Here is a 19,647-nt window from a genome sequence, read left to right as displayed (position 1 = left end):
CGACCGGGATTTAACCTTCCAGAGCAGGCGACCGGCGCGAGGGAGTCAACAAATGGGCCTGCGGAAAACACAGGGTCTCCGAAGGACACGCATGCAACGACGCCGAAAGAAAAAACAAGCCGCGCTAGCATCTACCCCCCAACCCCCCCCTTTTTTTTCTTTCGTCTATTTGCTCGAACAGCCGCTCGCCACTTTTCGCGCCGGCGAATAATATAGATGGTGCGCTCTTTGCGAGCCCCTTTATCAGTCCCGAATAGCCCTTTCTCTTTTCTGACTATAAGCTGAACCTTGCAGGGGAGAGTGAATAGCGAGCGAATCAGGTTGGCTTACTCTAATGAGAAAGATCGAACGAGGTGCCCTGGCTGATAACGCACGCCGCAGTGGACATTGAAAGGCAAAGTAACCCCGTGTTCGATGCTCACGCCTGGCTGTCATCGGAGAGGAGAGATTCGCGAGAGTCGCGACAGCGGAGTAACAACAACGGAGCTTTCGTGGGCTCTCCTTTGAATCTAGAAATTGTGGAATAGGTTGCGGCGGGTCTCTCGTCTAACGATGCTACTCATCGTCTACGCGTTCATCGGGGCGTTATTGCTCGTGGTGACTGCAGTTTTGGCAGCGCACGTGGCCCGGTACAAGACTTGGAAATACGTGAAGCACATGCCGGGGCCTGACGAGACGATCCCGATGAGCACGGTGCTCCAGGTGCAGCTTAAGGCGTCGGCGATGAAAGACGTGCTACCTCCAACTGTTGGTGAGTGTTGTCGCTCAAAACTGTACCGTTTCTGAGTGTGCTCGTTTGTGCGCTTTTTCCTATCCACCGAGTGGAAAGAAAGGTAACGGCGGAAAGTTTTCGTTAGATGAGAGAACGAGAATTCGCCGCCGCCTGCGACGAAGGTTCACCACTGTATTGTCTGCTGACTGCGTGGTCCGTCTTTGTCGCGCTGTTTGTTAACAATGAAGAGCAATCAAGCCGAAATGCTGACTGCTAATATTTTTTCTATTAGTACAGCCTTCTACTGTGCCATTTTCTTATGGTGCACAGGTTCTTAGCACATCGAGTTTCTTGATACCAAATGAATCATGACGAGTACGATGATTCAAGTACGCAGCCAGAGCTTTAGATGAAAGTTCAAATGGAAGCTGCTGGATTGCAGTGTTCTAATAACGTTCACTCCTACTGCTCCGAATGACTCTTGAGCTCATCCAACAACTCCAGTTTCAGCAGGACTTCCTATTTAGTTGCACCCAAAGGGCGACGATGAAAAGAGTACGATTAGAATCACGCATGGGGTGTAAGGTTATTATACCATTTAACTTGTTCGAAAACAAAAATGTAGTTCGTTGTCTCTGGCATAGTGGCAAATGAAAATACGAAATTAAAACCCCTTGTAGGTTTCTATACACCCTCGAGCAACGTACGTATGCTAGTCTACACGTCACGTTTGCTATACAACTCCAAATGTTGACAACGAAGATCCAACACACAGCGAGAGAAAAATTAATGCAATTCTACTCAACCCACATTTTTTGCACTCGTTTGCGCATTAGAAGCCAGAGTAAGAACGAACGTATGCTACGCCTAATATGAATGCACTAATGTGTATACTAGCAGCACAATATAGTGGCACAGAACAGTGGTGCAGCCAGTAATATTTCTCGTGAAGAGGGGGAACGCGCTTCACCGAAGACCGTGGGGAGACGATAATACTAAGGAATTTTGGGGGAGGGGGCAAGTGGCCGGTGTGACCCCCTTGCACCCCCCTCCCCTCGGCTAGGCCTCTGCCACAGAAGCTAGCGTCGATGATTCCGGCGGACTCTTCAGTAGCATGAGAAAGGTCTCCAAAGTACGTCGACACGTGTTGCGATACTGCTGATGGCGCCATCGGACAAAGGCGACATCAGTTCCACAAAGATTATCAGCGCTATTATATTCTTTGCACGGCTACCGAGCGATAGTGACTCACACAACCGCAATGCGTTCTTAGTGCAATGCAATATGCCATTATGCGTGCCTTTCCAACCAATTGCAGTACTAACATTGCGGAGTTCCACCTCAAAGATGCCATGTTTCATCCCGGGGCTCCGCGGCGACTGGGAATGGCAGTTCCTCTCAAAAGTCATCGACGATATTTTCACTCTTGCTCGACACGGCACAAGGAAAGCTGAGAGGAAGAAGAGAGGGAAAGACAGAGAGGTTAGCCATTTTATAGAGCGGCTGGCTACCTTGTCATGGGGCAAGTGGGTGAAGAAAACTGAAGGGGATAGAAGGAAGTACAAGCGAAAATAAAGACTGAGGGAGAAACTGCACACAAGCGCGATGAAGCGCAAGACAATTTTTGAAGTCTCACTCAGTTGACATGTCCTCAAAAAGAACAACAACGCGTTGAACGCCTTTTGTGCTGAGAATGATCTGGGCCATACTAGAGTTGTGTCTTGCGACAGCAATTTTCCAAATTATCTATTGCGGTCAAGAGCTCTTTTCTTGGAGCTCTATTTCCTCTAACGAGCGAATCACGTAACGTTTGCATTCTATTTATTTGCAAAATTAGCCAATATTAATAATAAACTCCGCAAGCCATAAATTTAAAGAAATATTTCAAATGAGGAAATTTTAGAGTGTTCTATATATAGGAAACGTCCGACTCAGCGGTATGCACATTTGTAGCTGTTACGCAACCACCTTCTTCTTATGCATTATAAAGAAAGCGCCGGAAATATGAAAATTATCCCGCGACTACGCGTTTGCTCGCCGCGATTGCGGTGCTTTGAATCGCACGGCGAATAAAAGAACAGCGCTTTTAAGCAAGTGCGCTGCCACAGAGAAGGTGGAATGGCAGCGATGATTTCAGGTTCTTCAGAGAACCATCGCTTGTCAGGAGGGGCTATACGGCAGTTTGAGTGTGCAGCGAATGTATGCTGACACCATTCGGTAGAGGAGCCACGACAGTATCATGACATTTTGAAAGATAACAGACGTGCGCATGTATCAGTGTTTACTTTAGCGCAATGCGTTCAATCAATAGAGAAAGAGAGAGAGACATAATGATGCCAGGAATCTTTACCAGTCAATGGTCCGGTTGGCTACCCTATACTGGGGGAAGGGAGAAGGGGAATAGAAAGAAGGTAAAGACAGGTAGGGGTATGGAGACGTGAACGAACAGTACTACATAGTTAATGGCGCTCGTACAAATCAGACGTTCTCAAAAAGCACAAAAGTGCTTTCAAGCTCTGTTCAGGGCCATACGCATTGCAAGGTGCACGTGTGATCTCGCAAACCGGTGGTCCTCCAGGTTCGAAGCTGGGGTGATATCTTGTAAAGGTACGAAAAGTGATGAATGCTTACACAAGGGCTATTCTGACCAATCGCGTGAAGGCAAAGTAAGCTTTCCGAACCGTTATAAGATCGCACCCCTTAACTGATTTGCCTCAAGATTGGCGGTGGATTTAGTGACCTGAAATCGGAGCCTCTGTTACTCTGCTACTGTCTGCTGCTGTCTATACTGCTGTCATCTGCTACTGTCTTGTGTTCCCTCAGTATTGCGCTGTCCTCCTACTTTCGCACCATGAACCAACTAGCCCAAGCCACAACCCTAGCATGCTACTCAAAGTGGTTTCCTCCGCTCGCTAGTCTCTATATTACTACGCTGCTGATGGCACGCGTTAAGTTTAAGCGCTCTTGCCCATAAAAGGCCACGTCTGATATTTTCGCAAGTGCAACCAGTACCTATCGAAGCCAATGCATGCGTTACTGCCCTGTCACTTTTCTAGCTGCAATCCGCGAGGCTAACATTGCTGTGCATTCATATGGGATAAAATTGAGGGCACTGCGATTGCGGCGCGAAAACAGGTAGTAACGTGGGTATTTTCGTATTTCACGGGCTTTTCTTAGGGCTTCAAAAATACGATTGTGTAATACGTACGAATTTAATAATGCCTAATCGGAAATTTCCTAGAACGCTCAACAACTTCCTGATTAGAAGTTTGTGCATAAATATAAGACAGGCGGAGTTCATTTTATGGACTACTAATTATCCAACTAAAGAAAACGTAAAAAGAAATTTGCTTGATAATGTTACCAACAAGATGCTTTTAATCGTATCCTCCTGTAACGCCTCCGAAGATTTTAAACCTTCGCTAAAGTTAGCATGGCGATCCTGCATATGTGTATACTCATCTGGACGGCGAAGAAGCAGAGAGTCTTGGAAAGAACAACGAAGAATTTGCGCTCTGACTCGCATGATCGATCCGCTATGTTGACTACTATGTTGCGTCACTTCACTGTAACTCGTCCCTTGTATATGCGTTTTCAGCACCTGTATTCCAGTTGCAATATTCTCCCAAAAATAAGAGAGCTAATGGCGCACGGGCAGCTGTTGCTTGGCCTCAGTAATGCACAGCATACTATGCGCCCCTAGTGGTTGTCAGGAGGTGGTGCTGTTGATATGCTTGGGCATGCGAGCATTCGTTGCTACAGTGGGTCTTATCATAAGAAGCCAACAAACAAAGACACCAAGAACAACAGAGGGGAAATTATTTGTACTTACTAAATGAATTAAAGAAATGATAAATAAATGGAAATAAAAATGGATGAAAAGCAACTGTCCGCACCTACAGCCAGTGGTTTTTTCATCCACTTTTACTTCCATTTATCAATCATTTCTTTAATTCATTTAGTAAATACAAATAATTTCTCCTATGTTGTCATTGGTGCCTTTATTTGTTGGCTTCTTATTATATGATTAATAAAGAATCGGGCCCCTCGGTTCCTTTCGTTCTCGTTCATAGCGAGTCTTGGTGCAGGTGGCACACCAGTTTTTTTTTTTTTTTTTATGGAAGTGAATATTAGGAGAGGTTGGCGCCTTTATGGTGGCACCAGCTACTCCTTGTCGCTTGGCAAAGGAAACAAATTTGCGTAAAAAGGGAGAATAGCGACACGAAATATGGCACTCAGTAGAACACTAGATCAATAAAAAATATACAGACCAATAGTACATCAGTCGCAAAGTTCTGTGCATTAGTTCAGTCCACGTACGCACATATATAGTCAGATATTTTGTACAGCCAAAACACACAACACATGTAATGCACTGCAAGTACAGAACAGAATTATACATATTGCGTAAAAGTTGCGATCACCACATAAACCAATTGTGAACCACGGACAACGCTTGTGTTGCTCATTTAGCGTATTCGGATCATCTGATACCTAATATTTTCCCAAAATGTTGGTGTCCTCTAAAAACTTTTTCAGAGCAAGAAGCGCTCTTTTTTGAAGGCCCGCAGTTGGCCATGGGCCAAGTACCTTTTTTAGAGTGAATGGTCTTCTGTCTAACATCAACAACTTTGTTTGCAGTACCCTTCTTTGTGGATCGTATTTCGTACACTCGAGAAGAAGATGATTCACATCTTCGTCTGGATAGCCACAAGAACACTGCGGACTAGAGACACGTTTTATCCTGTAGCAGAAGTGTTTTGTAAATACAGTACCAAGACGCAGGCGGTGTACCAATGTTTCAAATTTTCTGTTGCCTCTTAGATTTTTCGGCACTGATAAGTTTATACATGGGTCTATAAAGTATAACTCCGAGTTTTTAGTTTGCTGATCAAACCAGGGAGTTTTGCTGAGGCGACAAGATATCTCAGGAGCACACGGACTTCACTACGCAATAGAGGAAGGTTGCTTGTCTCCGCGTTATTGTGCGCCCGATTCGCAGCTGCGTCCGCTGCAGTATTACCAGGAATATTGCAGTGCCCAGGTATCCACTGGAATGCAATTACGTGGTTCATTGCGCTTGCTTTTGTAAGTTCTTTGAGTGTCTCATACAATAGCAAAGTGTTCAAAGAATTTTTCTTATTGCTCTGTAGTAATGTGAGAGCGGCTTGCGAATCGCTAAAGATAACCCATTTTCGCGAATGTTTTTCTGATGTTATGAAACGCAAAGCACACAGGATTGCAAACAGTTTTGCCACGGTGGAAGATGTCTCTCAGGATAATTTAAATGTTTGCTCTAGCGCTAAATGTGGAATGACGAATGCTGAGGTCGAGGAATTTTTATGACACGAACCATCTGTATAAACGTGGATGTACTGGGGATATAAGGAGTAAATTTGGAAGAGTGCCAGTTGTTGGTGCGGCTACTATGAATATGTCTCTCTTAGATATAATCCCTTCAACCGATAATTCTATTTGAGGACACGTTAACATCCAGGTAGGGTAACAAACATCCATGTTGAATAATTCAAATCTTGGTAATAATGTTTTATGTTCTCGAACAACATCGTGAATTTTGCTTCTGTTTCTTTCGGTAAGCGCAAGGTTTAAAGGATGCTTCTCGTGTTGGGTTAAGATGTGATAAATATGTCGGCATGTTTCAACCGTTCGTATGACTGGAAATGGTGGGTGACGAGCTTCAGCGATTACTAAAGAACTCGAGGTAGCCTGCGGAACCCCAAGACACACTCGCAGCCCTCTTGCCAGCAAACATTGAAGACGTTCCTCAGAAGTTTGCGATAAACAATGGAGAATAGGTGCCGAGTAAGCAATTTTTTGTTTTATGAGTGCGTTACGAACCTGTAATAGTGAAGAGACTGATCCCCCCCACGTTGTGCCAGCGAGTCACCGAAGTACGTTTATTACTGCATTGGTCTGCTTTTCAATTGCGCGGATGTGCGAAGCTCATGTTAGCTGGCGGTCAAGAATAACTCCAAGAAATTTATGCTCTTTCACAAACATCAAAGTTTGCCCATTCAGTGTAAGTTGGAAATTATTCAGCTGTCGTCTAGTGAAAGGAAGTACGGCTGTCTTTGATTATGAAAGACTCATGCCTCTTTCTTTTAAAAAGGTGTCGATATTATCAAGACCCTCTTGCAGCGTTGTTTGAATGTCTTGTATATGAGATCCAGAGGCCCATATGCAGATGTCATCTGCGTACAGCGAATACTGTAGACCAGACGGGAGTTTTAGTGGCAAGGCTGCATTGAGACAGTTGAATGAAAACGGACTGAGAACACTGCCGTGCGGAACGCCTTGCGTGATGCTGTGATAATTACTCTCTCCTTCGATTCTTTCCATAAATATTTTTCTGTCTTTTAAGAAATTTGACACCCATCGCAGTGCTCGACCATGTAGGCCAAGCTCTGACATACCAGCAAGGATATGTATGTGACTTACAGTGTCGAATGCTCTTTGAATGTAAAAAAATACTGCTACTGTCACATTTCCGCAACTGCGTTCATCTTCGACGCATGTGGCAATGTCTAATACTGAATCCATTGTACACCGATTTTGTCGAAGACCGGTCATGTAATTGGAAAACACATTTGTGTGCTCACACCCCCACCGCAGTCGACGGTCTATCATCTTCTCCATTAGTTTGGAAAAACAGCTTTGAGACTGACGGGTCGGTAGGAGTCAAGACAAAAAGGAGTCTTTCCTGGTTTTATAACTGGAATTACCCGGGCTAATTTCCATGAATCTGGAAGAGTCTCTCTTATCCAGATATCATTAAATATCTCCAAAAGAGCCATTCTTCCTACTGGACCTAGGTTCTTTAACATCATATACGTGACACCATCTGGGCCTGCGGTTGTCTTTGTACGGCATGACGAAAGAGCACATTTCAATTCATTTAGACTAAACTCACAGTCAAGTTGAGGATATTTTGACATAAAGCACGCACGAGCTTTTTGTTCTGCTAGTGTTGTTGAACTTTTAAATTGTAGGCAAGTAAACGGAATTCCTGATCTGGATATACGTTGACAGAATTCGTCAGCAACAGATGTTTCCGGAGTACTTCGAGCTACGGCAAGGGCTCGGAAGGGATGGCTCTGGGTAACTGGACCACTAAAAGATCGGACAATTGACCATATTCTGGGAATCGGAGTAAACGGAGACAACGACGCGCAGTATTCTCGCCACCTTCTCATACCTAATTTTTGTAAGCGTCTGGGCGAAGTTGACCGAACTTTCTGTGCCATCTTGTAGTCATCCAGCTTTTCACTGCGGCGGTAAGCCCGTTCTGCGCGTCTTCTAATTGCTCTTAGACATTCATATTCCCCGTCGACTGCAGTGTATTCATTTGGAACAGTGACTTGTTTTGTGCAGATCTCGTAGGACTCACACAATATATTTGCAGCTCGGATTTTCACGCAATGAGTTACTTAAATGGTGACGAATATTTTGCCAATTAGTATATTTTGAGTAGCGGCGGGTCCCTTCACTCCGTATGAGGCGATGTTTTACCAGGATAGGAAAATGATCACTACCGTGCGTTTCTATGTCCGTTGACCATTCAACGCCATCAAGAAGGTCTTGGGAGCAGAGCGTAACATCTATACAGCTTGAGTAACGAAACCCCCGCAAGAACGTTGGAGAGCTGTCATTTAACACAATCAGATTACTTTTTTCTGCGGCAGACTCTATAATGCTTCCACGGGAATCATTATATTCACTGCCCCAGATGACGTTATGTGCGTTGAAGTCCCCACAAACCAGTACATGTGAGTTTGCGATACCAAACCCATTCACCAAGCTGTCTACTGATATTTTGCTAGAACATTGTAGATAAAGACTGATCACTGTGAAGCTTGTATATCTAAAAGATATCTTGCATGCTACGAACTCCGGTATATTTAAATCGCTCGACTGTATTAAATAGGACGGCAGGTCTTTTCTCACGCATAACATCGCTCTGCTACTTCCAGCAATGCGCGATGATTTATATATAACTTAGTTCGAAAGACGAAAGTCATCTCTTACGCCTGCCTCCTGTATACATAAAACAGCAAAGTTATGTTGAGCTAGTAGTTTGCGAAATTCAGCTGACTTATTTCGAAGGCTATTAGCATTCCACTGAAATAGGAAAACATCGTTGTAACGATTATTCATTGTAAGCCTGCCGTGGAGCTGTTGGTGGTTGTGGACGCACCAAAGATTCCATAGAAAGCAGTGCTTCTACCTCTGGTAGGTTGTTTGCTTGTGGAATGGCACTTAGAATTGCACGCAGAGCTGTGAATAGCATGGGCAGGATCATTTGTGCTACGGGTAAAGACGCGTAATCACAAAACGACGCTGAAGCTCCATGCGTGCTCGAAGCAGGTCGCTGAAGAGTTGACTGAGATGGTCGCTGGGATGACTGGTTTGGTTGAGGCGAATGCTGAGGCAGTCGTTCAGACGTTAGATGAGGTTGCTGTCTCAGTGGCTGAGGGCGTTGCTGAGAAGGTCGGCGAATTTCACTCGAACCCTGGGCAAGATGAGTAGCATTCTCTGAAGGTGGATCATGCCGCTCGCTGTCAGAACGTTGTCGACCTGAGTGTTTTAGAGCTGCATAATAGCTCATATGGACCCCTTGCTCGTTTTCTTTGCTAGGAGTTGGAGGCGCGCATCTTACAGCATCAAGGTTGGGTGGGGGCGCATTACGAGGAGGCAGCCTTCCGTATTTTAACTCATGTCTGCGCAACCTTGAGGCAGCTCTGCTCTGAGGGCACCCGGAGTAGGAAGCTGTGTGGTTTCCACCACAGTTGGCACATTTTGGCTGACACACAGGCTTGCACTCTGAATGGTTGTGGTCTTCCGAGCATATCTTGCAGCGACGCTGACTGCGGCAGTTCTTCGATAGATGTCCAAATCCCTGGCAGTTGTAGCATCTTAGAGCAGGGCCATGGTATTCTTCTACGGGGTGACTCGTGAAACCTAAATGCACTCGTTGCGGCATTGGTTTGTCTTCTCTGAAATGGAGGATGACGGTTCTCAGAGGGCGTGATTCTACCGCTCCGTCTTCTTGGCGATTGTAGCGCGCCTGACGACGTGCTGATGTCACTCTCCAAAATCCTTCAGGAAGTCAACCAGTTGTTCTTACGTATACTCAACTGGCTCATGGCGTATCTTGCCAACATTCTTGGTATAAGACGCCAGAATGAATGGCTTGTCTTCCAAACCAGCCACTTCGCTCATCGACAGTAAATGTCTTGCAGATGAGACTGAAGTAACGTTGACAGAGAAACTTCCATCTCTATTCACGCAGAAAGACTGCACTTCTTCTTTTGCGGCGGAGACAATTTCCGACACATCTCGGTTTGGATTAACTTGCCAGAAGTTGCGTCCTTCCTGTGAGGGTCGAAAAACAACTGGAATTACCTCAGGCCGCTTCTTTTTATACGTCACTAAGGAGAACGATGTTTCATCGCAGTCTATGTCTTCATCTTCACTTAGATCATAGGAAGATGTTTGTCGTCGTCAACCCGTGGTTTCTTGGCTTCACTTTCGCTTGTCTCAGCCATATTCGCTGAAGGTGCGCTGGAAGGTAGGGCGGCGTTGAAAACTAGCGCCGCCGGCTTGATGACATTGGGCGCTTGTTGTGGCACTTCCGAGTGCGGCGCCGATTCTGTGGCACTCATATGCGCCTAGGAACGCGCTGTCGGACATATGGCTCGTGCCGGTGTTCTTTGCTGCCTACCGCCGTGGTAGGCGCAGATGCGCTGCGGAGCGCAGTCAAATCACGCGATATTGTGCGTGATCTTTAGCACACAGGAATCCCACGGGATGTCTGTTCTCCCTGGACAACAGTGAAGTCTCAACACAGCACTGATTCTTCGAAGAAAACAGAAAATAATATCTCACCGAAGAAGCAGCGGCCGCTCGGAGGGACTTCTTCCGGCACACCAGTTGTTGGATCTGTTCATTATTCTAGGCAATGTGGCAGGGAAATTAGCTCACCATGTTGTGAGAACTAGTGGCTGTCAGCATATCATGCGTATATGGCTAAGTGCGTTAGCGTGCGTTTTGAATATTCGTGCTGTGTAGGTGGCGCACTTATGCGTACCATCTACGCCCTGTTGTATGCACTAGGGACAAGTCTTATTACTATGAAAGAGTAAATAATGCGTAAAAAGCTTTTAGTGTGGTTGTATTTACCCACATTCACTGAATTTGCGTCATAAAAGAAGTGAAAGTGAAGGAGGCAGCATTGATGGTGTTTTGAACGAGAAAGGAAAAACGAAAGGCACAATAAATTATCATGTAATTCTTCTGGCAGCCTTCTCAGCGATAAGGACACGCTCACTAGTGGAAACGACTTTGAGATCACTATAATCTCTGATGGAAAGTGGCGAACTTGTCGGGGTGTTCATATATGCTCCCCAGTACGAGTTTAACCTGTATTTATTCTGATGAATTTAGGCAAAAAATATGAGTAATATGGGACTTACAATGACACCCGCTGTGGTGGCGTAGTGGCTTTGGTGTTGTGCTGCGAAGCTCGGCGCGCGATCGAATCCCAGCCGCGGCGGCCGCATTTCGACGGGGCCGAACTGCAAAAACGCCTGTGTTCTGTCCATTGGGTGCACGTTAAAGAAATCCAGGTAGTCAAAATTAATCCGGAGTCACCCACTACGGCATGCCTCATAATAATATTGGGATTTCGGTACGTAACAGCCAAAAAATTTTTCCGTTAATGGAAAGTTAGTGCGTCCTGTACTCCGGCAAGTGCGGGCGGTTTGCCGTATGAGCGGGGGCGTAAACCTGAGCGGCCAAATCGGTGGCGCGAGCTGGTGTCGTAAAACTCAAGCAAACGCAGAGCAAAGTACTTATTCTTGGCTGCTGGTGTAAATATTCGACAGTGGCGTAATCATGATCATAATTACGCCACTGCCGAAAATTTGCACCATCATCGAAGTAGAATATACTTGGTTACTGCAACGTTAGATCTGTTTTTGTCTGGTTGATTTCTACGACAGCAGGTGGCTGCACCTCTCCAGCCGCTTACGTTTATGCCGCCCGCTCATCCGTCAATCAGTCCAAACCGCCCCCGATTGCCGGAATGCCGGACACGCTAAAACTCCAATCACACCATGGACGCTGTAACGTAAAGCTGTTCCAAACTTTTCTATTCCAATTCTGGAATCCACGATTGGTCAAAACATTTTCGAGCCACTCCCAACTTCGCCTATATGTCACGCGGCATCACGAAAACCACGATAGCTCCCCGTCTGATATGACGTGTACACACGGATTGTGCATGATTAAACCGGACACAAAAATTATTCCTGATTCAACGCCTTTTCACCATTAGCCCTCTGGTATTCGTCAAAAGTTTTCGAGCTGCGCCCACTTCGCCTATCTGTCACGTGACGTCACAAACCCGCGAAAACTCACCGTGTCAATGTGGCGTGTACGCGTCAGAGATGCATTAATATGCCGAACAAAACTGAACATTTTTCTGAATAGCCCGACACTCCCATTCCGAAAGGAACAGAAAATGGCTTCCCGCCGATCGTTCAGGTACTCGCTACTCGCACTTGCCGGTGAGCGTGGATTTATTTCCGTATGGGAGCTTTTTGCGTGATAGTAAAACGTTATCGAGCCCTTTCGGCACGTATACGACATCGCTCTGCCAACTGTTCCTTGCTGAAAATCCATTTTAGCGGCATTCTTAACCTTCCATTGCACGCCGCCGTGATTTCCGATCAGCCACCGCAAACTAAGGCGAAGCGGACCAATGGCAGAAGCCGGCGCCACCCTCTTCATCCGGTTACCTATTTTGACTGCGCTGGCTGCGCCCCATCGAAACCCTCTCCACTTCAGCGCGCTCCTCGCCTCTTGTCAGCCAATTTAGAAAAACCGCTCAGTGTAGGCAATGTTATTCGTTTTGAAAGCGAATAAAGGTGACCTTATATGCACGAGGAGAGCGTTCAGACAACGCTGCGGGTCACCGCCCGATGCTTGCATCTGCGGTTAGATAAGTTACGCGGAATAAAATAAAGGATTTCGCCAATAATTTTAGCAAAAAAAATTAGATAACAATTCCAGCAGGGCGTTCAGAACCCTATCGTCATCACCGGCCTCTGTGTGCCATTTGTACGAAAATTTAAAAATATGCAAGTGAGACGTAGCTGGACAGAACCAAGCTAACATTGTGTGCCGTCGTTTGAAGCAAGTGAGATAATAACTTGTATTTCGCCTAATTACATAACTAGTTATTAATTAATCAACTTCTCAAATATTATATACGGAGTAAACGTGTCCAAGAGAAAATTCTAGACCCTTCTAAAAAATTTGCGATCCAGCTTTATCTTGCTCAATACGTGTAACATAAATGTTTTGTTTTTTCAAGCCTAATGAAAGCTCGCGAAACACAAAAAAGACAATATTTTATGTTTTGTGGGCCTTCTGTCCAGCTACCTGGCACTTTCACACTTTTTTCTTTAATTTTGGCCCAAGTTGCGTCGGACACATGGTATAACAGATGCAAAATAAGTTCACAGTACCGTGTTTCCTGCTTGGCGCCTTGTTACAAACCATCAAAAACTCTCGGTAATGCTAGTAAATGCACAGCCTATAAATCTACCTAAGCCGGTATTTTTTTTTTTTTTTTGCAGTGCAGCAAACAAAGGCAGAAAGGAAGCAATGCAAGCACAGTGCTGTGAATGTTTCCTCTTTGTTCTCGTGTTTGTTTCCTAGAGCTTAGCAAAAATGTTCTACTAAGCATTCACAACCAACGCTTTGTTCCTTCACTCCCGGCGTTTTTTATCATTTCAGTGTACATGCAATCACGTTTCGCGCTAACGTTGAAGTATCAAAAGGAAGGGTTCTTCGCCTTTTACCTTGGCACGAGACCATGCATCACAGTATACAAGGCAGAGTATGTCGAGGTAAGTTTATTTGAATACTTTCATTTTTAATAACCATACATATATCACCTAAAGTTATAACACTGCAATTGCGTGAAATGTTAGAAGGGAACCTTCCTTTCCATTTCCTTTTTCTGAAATGCAACAAACAAATTGCATGAAGGAAACAACACGGTAGGTTGCTGAACTAACTAAATTTTTTCATGATGTTGAGGCATCATGCGTAGAATACAGAAAAGAAAAACAAAACAATGAAAGGTGATCCACTATTGCTGATCTATACTCTTACTATCATCCAATCGAGTTTTGGATATGTTCTTATTTTATTTCTCAATGTGATCAATATAGGACTGACACGATTTTCCCTGTTTTCTTTGATGACGAAGGCTTCTAATATGTCACGTGCCGTTTCAGCTACCTTGAAAGAGGCATTTGCCTGTCTGATTTATAGTATAAAGCCTACCCCATCTTGCAATTTGTCTGCTGAATTATCGTAAAATATGAGCCAATTAACTCAACTGCGAACTTTTTTTTGTTTCCATGTCGAGCAGTGTTACATGCGATCTTAGCGCCAGCGAGGCGCAGACTTCACGGTGCATGTAATTTATTTTGCAAGCATTTTTGAACACGTTGATCAAACCAGTTACTGCCAAGTGCGCGGCCTGAAAAATTTCAGCTCTGAATAAAACACATCAACGCCAGTAAACTTTTTTCGACCACCTCCAAAACCACGACTATCAGATTCGGCGCTGTTACCGAACACATTGCCAGTATGCGAGCCGTCACGCTCATTCATATACCTGGGTAACCGACCAGTTTAAGCACAGCCGTTTGCTGACTTGAAACGTTATGGCATGCGGGTAAGCTGCTACTGCTGCTGCTGCTGCTGCTTGGCGAATGCATTAAGCCAGAGAAAGAGAAGCAACTTTTTTTTTTTACGAACGTAATAAAGACAGCAGATATACACAAGTTTGACGAAGCCGTATCTAACGCAGGGAATTCATAGTCAGCAGATGTGGAAATTGTGAAATGTTATTCTCAGGTCCTGATATTAAAGTTCTTTAACATTCTGCTAGTAATTTGTGAAACTCAGCTTTGGGTCATTACGGGAAACAAAATTTAAGTGGATTAGGAGTAAGTGAAAGACCGTCTGGTTGAAATCCTAGTTTTATCTTATATCAAATAATGGTTCACGCAACAGAAACATTTGGCGGTCATGCTGGACAACTTGTGCCTAAGTGTCATATGTAGCGCTGTGGGATCACCTTAGACACGACAGAAACCGATGGTCTCTGCTCAAAAGCCACAAGTTCCCATCCAGCAATACTAGGTGCCCCCATCTCAAGTAAATATTTTTACTCCACTCACAGATGCTAACTTTCAAAGTGTTCAATGCGGCAGTGAATGATGCAGGTCGAATACGCTTAAACTAACACCTGTTTATTCCGGACTGTTTTCTCACTAGAAATGCACAAACTCGTTTGAATTGCTCATCTTGCGCCTATCATCAATCAACACCTAGGTCAAATCAGATGCATTGACTGCACGGATTAACATTCCACTTGGTTGCTTGAAAATGACAGTTTTTTCGGATGGGCCCATGACTTGACTTTACCATGGAACTTTTTTTCTCATATCTGACGTATCGCTGTTGTTTCAGCCAAAATTCGCTCATGTTGTCTATTCTTCTGCTTGTGACCCATTGCTCCGTGCTGTCAATAATGTAGTTTAAATAACGACTCATTTTCTTCCAAAGACCAAAAGAGTGATCAATTTAAAGGCGTTTAGTAGTAAGCTGAAACACAAAGAGACTCAAAGCAGGACTTGCTGTTCAATGTTCTGCTTTTTCAGACATTCTTGACTAATCGCAACACACAATCAAAGTCTTTTCATTACGGGCTCCTTCATCCGTGGCTGGGAACTGGACTTTTGACGAGGTATGTGGCAGCATACGGTGAGCATAGGGTTTATGGCACAATGAAATAATAACCATTGTTGCAGAACCGGCTACAACACAAATTGGTACTGTTTGTATTATCACGTGTAATTATTTTAGTCATAATTAGCTAAATAAATTTCTGATAACTGCAAACTAGATTTCCTTTTGTGCGTTGGTAATTCTCTAGTGAGAATGAAACCTGTAAGCGCGTGCTTGACGCCATAAAATAAACGGTTGGCGATTAGACATACGTGACCCAATTGTAAAGGTGCTAAATATCGAGTAAATGTTTGACCCTTTATTCTTTTGTGTAATTACGGAAGAAGGGTATTTATCTCCCTAAAGCCAATGCGTAGTTTTCAGATAATAGAGCAGAGCATTACGGTGTTTGTAACTTTTGATTAAGCCTAACTTGCACGGCGTTCAAGCACATCTACCATTTCTTGGTGTTCAAAGTTCCTGCTGCAGCGATCCCGATCCTGCATGATGATGATTACTAATGTCATCTCTAAATCGGGGCCGCGATTAGTAACCGAACCTAAATGTATGGATGGATGGATGGATTAATGAACGGATGGATGGATAAGGCTGAACCCTTTAAATCAGGCGGTGGCACACGCCACCTAGCCGTGAATACCGTATTTACTCGATTCTAAGCACCCCCTTTTCTTCACGATCGCGATGCCCAAAGTGAGGGGGGGGGGGGTGCTTAGATTCGAAAAATCTAGAATGACCCCCCCCCCCCCCTCCCTCTTTTCGCTGCGACATCACGGCGATACGGGTGCGAGAAATAACATTTTATTTTGCACACATTCAAAATAAATCTCGGTGCAGACAGTGAACCCACCGCATGTGTCGGATGCTCAGTTACTATCACTGCCACTCGAGTTCGTCGCACCGCTTGAACCGCCGCTCTCGGTATCCCACAGCAGGTCGTCTTCCGTTCCGTCGAAGTTTTGGGATCGAGCACTTCTTAAGATTTGACCACAACGTTCACTTGGATCCGCTTCCACGCGTCCGAAATTCACTTTGCCATGGCCGATGGGGACGTTTTCTGCAGCTTTCGCCGTACAGCCGTACAGTCCGGCTGTACGGCGTACTCGAGCCGCGGACGCCGTGCCACGTCGGGACTCCGACAGCTCCGGCTCCATGACAGAGTGAGCAAGCGCGCTTGGTGGCCTTGGCTACACGCTCTTCGTAACAAATAGAGGGGTGCTTAGATTCGCATGCAAACTTCTTTCCCATTTTTCTCGCGAAAATAAAGGGGGGTGCTTAGAATCGGGGGGTGCTTAGAATCGCGAAAATACGGTATGTAGCTGTCCTGCAGTCGCTCCACCTCTTGGGGGCAAATGACATAAAACACTGACACTCTGACATAAAAAAAAAAAAAAATATGAGGAATTCTGCCTTTCCGTGCATTTTGGGTAAACCGGCATCTCGGTACAGTGGTACTTTTCAAATTAGTGATATTTACTATTGCTATTAATTTTGGATCTCGTATATGACCCGTGTACTTTGAGGGGTTACGGAGCACCCGAAAAGAAATGATCCATGCGTGATGCCTGCAGTAGATAAATGTGCATGGCTTCATGTGACCTTGGCGACGACACTTCCGCGAATGTTGTCTATTCCGATGCTTTTTTGCGCGTTAGTTTTCACTGTTAGCGGAAGAAGGGGGGACACAACAGTGAAACTATAAGCTTAGGTTAATTAGCCCGTAGATTTTTATGCGGTTATAGCACTACCAGTGACACCGGTCTGACATTGCTCTGCTTTTTTTTTGCAGCGCGGGACCAAAATGGAAAAGCCGCAGACGAATGTTGACACCGGCTTTCCATTTCAAGATTCTTGAAGACTTTGTAGCGCCGATGAATAAGATGGCCAGGCGCACAGCGGCCCGAATCGATGACCAATTCAAGGAGCCTTGGATCGACGCTGTACCTATGGCAGCTGCATGCGCCTTGGATGTCTTGCTCGGTATGGATATTGCTATGGAACTTTACAGCGACCACATGGTTAGAAAGGATGTAACCCGAGCTTTACATGAAGCATAAAAGAGTACAAATTTAACACTCGTAGCTCTTGCACGGGAAACTAGGACGGCGATCAGTGCGTGTGCGGCCGCTAAACATGCTGAATCCGGTGGAACGCTCTGCGTTCGTGTTTAAATCGCGCCAGTGTCGCATACATTGGCGCATAAAAAAAAGTGAACCGTTATACTTCGTTGCATTGCATTTGCACACATTTGTAACACAAGTTGGGCTCATAGTACCAGCGTACCCAATATTACCACCGTCGATTTTTTCTGCGTGTAGCGTGGAAGAAGAAAACAGCTCCCTTTTTCTTCTGTTCAATGTTCCTTAGTGCAATACGCGAAGCTAATGGTCCTGCACTTCAGAAACAAAGTTTATTATTATGGCGCTTGAGCACAGTGATTCGGCGTCATGTAACATCGTCACTAATGTGGTGGTGCTGAAGGTCATGTCATATCGAAATATTCACAGGACAGAATGCGACATATCCAAAAGTTGGTTGACTTCAACGTGACTTTTCCCGCTAATTTTCTTCAGCAAACGTTTCTGAGAATCCAATGCGCCGAAAGCGATCGGGCCGAAAGCTATAAAAAAAATTTGCTGTGTTAGCCATTTGAACACGTTCAGTGGTTTCGCCTCTGTAGTGCATAAAGCCCCGTTTTTTACCCGTGTCATGTGTCTTACACGATTTAGAAAATCTGAAACCTGCCGGTCTTGGACAGATTGGGTCGTCTATAGGACGCTCATAATTTCAGCTTTCTAGGCAGTTCAACACAATGACCTTGCTGCGGCAGCAAATAGCCGAATATTTGTCACTTACGTTCCCTATAGCATTTACTTCGGCAGACCAAGGCACGAATATTTTTGGATGACTGCCTCCCTTCAGGTCCAGTGGCACAACGATGGTGAGTGCCACTTTGACATCGTTCGAAACAAGGTGTTGTGAAGGGGCAGTGCGGTCAGATCAAGTGTAACACCAGACCGCGCAGCGAAATTATATCTCATTATCACCAGCGAGCTCGCGAAAGAAGCCCATCGCTCTTTTAGCTGTGTCGCCTCGCCACTAACCGCCACTGGCATAACACGTGGTACTCTGTTACCTGCCGATCTACTCTGCTGACGTAGACTGGCGTTGCGAGAGACGACGGTACTGAAAAAGAATTGTGAAATAATTTCCGGCCACGCAAAATGTCCCCAATGGCGAGCGCGCTCGCTATGTCTACGAAAACCGGACGCATATTATATTGACCGCAAATAAAGACGGGGACAGAGGGAGAGAACACATAAACATATGTAGAATGTTTATGTGTTCTCTCCCTCTGTCCCCGTCTTTATTTGCGGTCAATATGATATGCAGCAATCACCAACTAGGCCAAAGTTAAGTTCTTCTGAAAACCGGAGGGTTTCAATATTTCGCTATGTGTGTGTTCTGTCAGCGGGAACAGCCACAATTACTGCGCCTTGTTGGATGCTTTGGGCAGCTAGCTGCAAATTACTAACGATGGCCCTCGGCAGTCGCTACAGGCTGAAAACCGAAGGCGTCCGCTTTTGCCACAGGTGCCGCACCACACAAAACGCAGCTGCGGTCGTCCGCAAAGTCAGAAGCTCGAGTAACAGCGGCCTGCCCATGTGCCAGAGTTAGCACATCGTAGTTTAGCTGTCTCGAATGAGACCAGCATTGTGTATTTGAATGCGGTGCATGCTGTCTCAGAAATTTGTGGAGACATGTGCCAGAGGCCGCCGTTTCCGCGGCCTAGGTAAGTGGGACAGCTGCCTGCACTTATGTATGACAAACTAAAAGCAGCATGGCGGGCTCTCTATGGTTCGACCGGTAAACTTTGATGTCTCTGTCGTTTAAACCTTATCTATAGCGTATTTTCACATCGGTATCTTAAGTGTATATGTCTGTCACTCAAAGGGCCCGTAAAGCGATATCAAGTTCTTCTTGGACTATTTCCCTGAATCCCATAATTTCGGGAAAGCCTGCGATTTATTGATGAAAATTATATTTCAGTAATAAATACTTTACGTAGCCTAACAGCAATATCT

At 45.1% G+C, this 19,647-nt stretch overlaps 1 protein-coding gene across 1 annotated transcript in view; it reads left to right on the top strand.

Moving 5' to 3' along the window:
* Positions 1–239: 239 nt before the first annotated feature.
* The window catches only part of LOC142583331 (cytochrome P450 4V2-like), a 45,257-nt gene continuing 25,849 nt past the window's right edge, over positions 240–19,647 (top strand). Inside the window, exons 1-4 of the mRNA XM_075693754.1 lie at positions 240–751; positions 13,535–13,647; positions 15,478–15,563; positions 17,352–17,542. Of these exons, the coding sequence (XP_075549869.1) occupies positions 553–751; positions 13,535–13,647; positions 15,478–15,563; positions 17,352–17,542 (589 nt within the window). The 5' untranslated portion in view covers positions 240–552. The remainder of the gene's footprint in view (positions 752–13,534; positions 13,648–15,477; positions 15,564–17,351; positions 17,543–19,647) is intronic.

The sequence above is a fragment of the Dermacentor variabilis genome, chromosome 1 (assembly GCF_050947875.1).
Source record: "Dermacentor variabilis isolate Ectoservices chromosome 1, ASM5094787v1, whole genome shotgun sequence".
Lineage (NCBI taxonomy): Eukaryota > Metazoa > Arthropoda > Arachnida > Ixodida > Ixodidae > Dermacentor > Dermacentor variabilis.
Note: the sequence above shows the minus strand (reverse complement) of the source record. Positions and strands in the feature narration are given on the sequence as shown.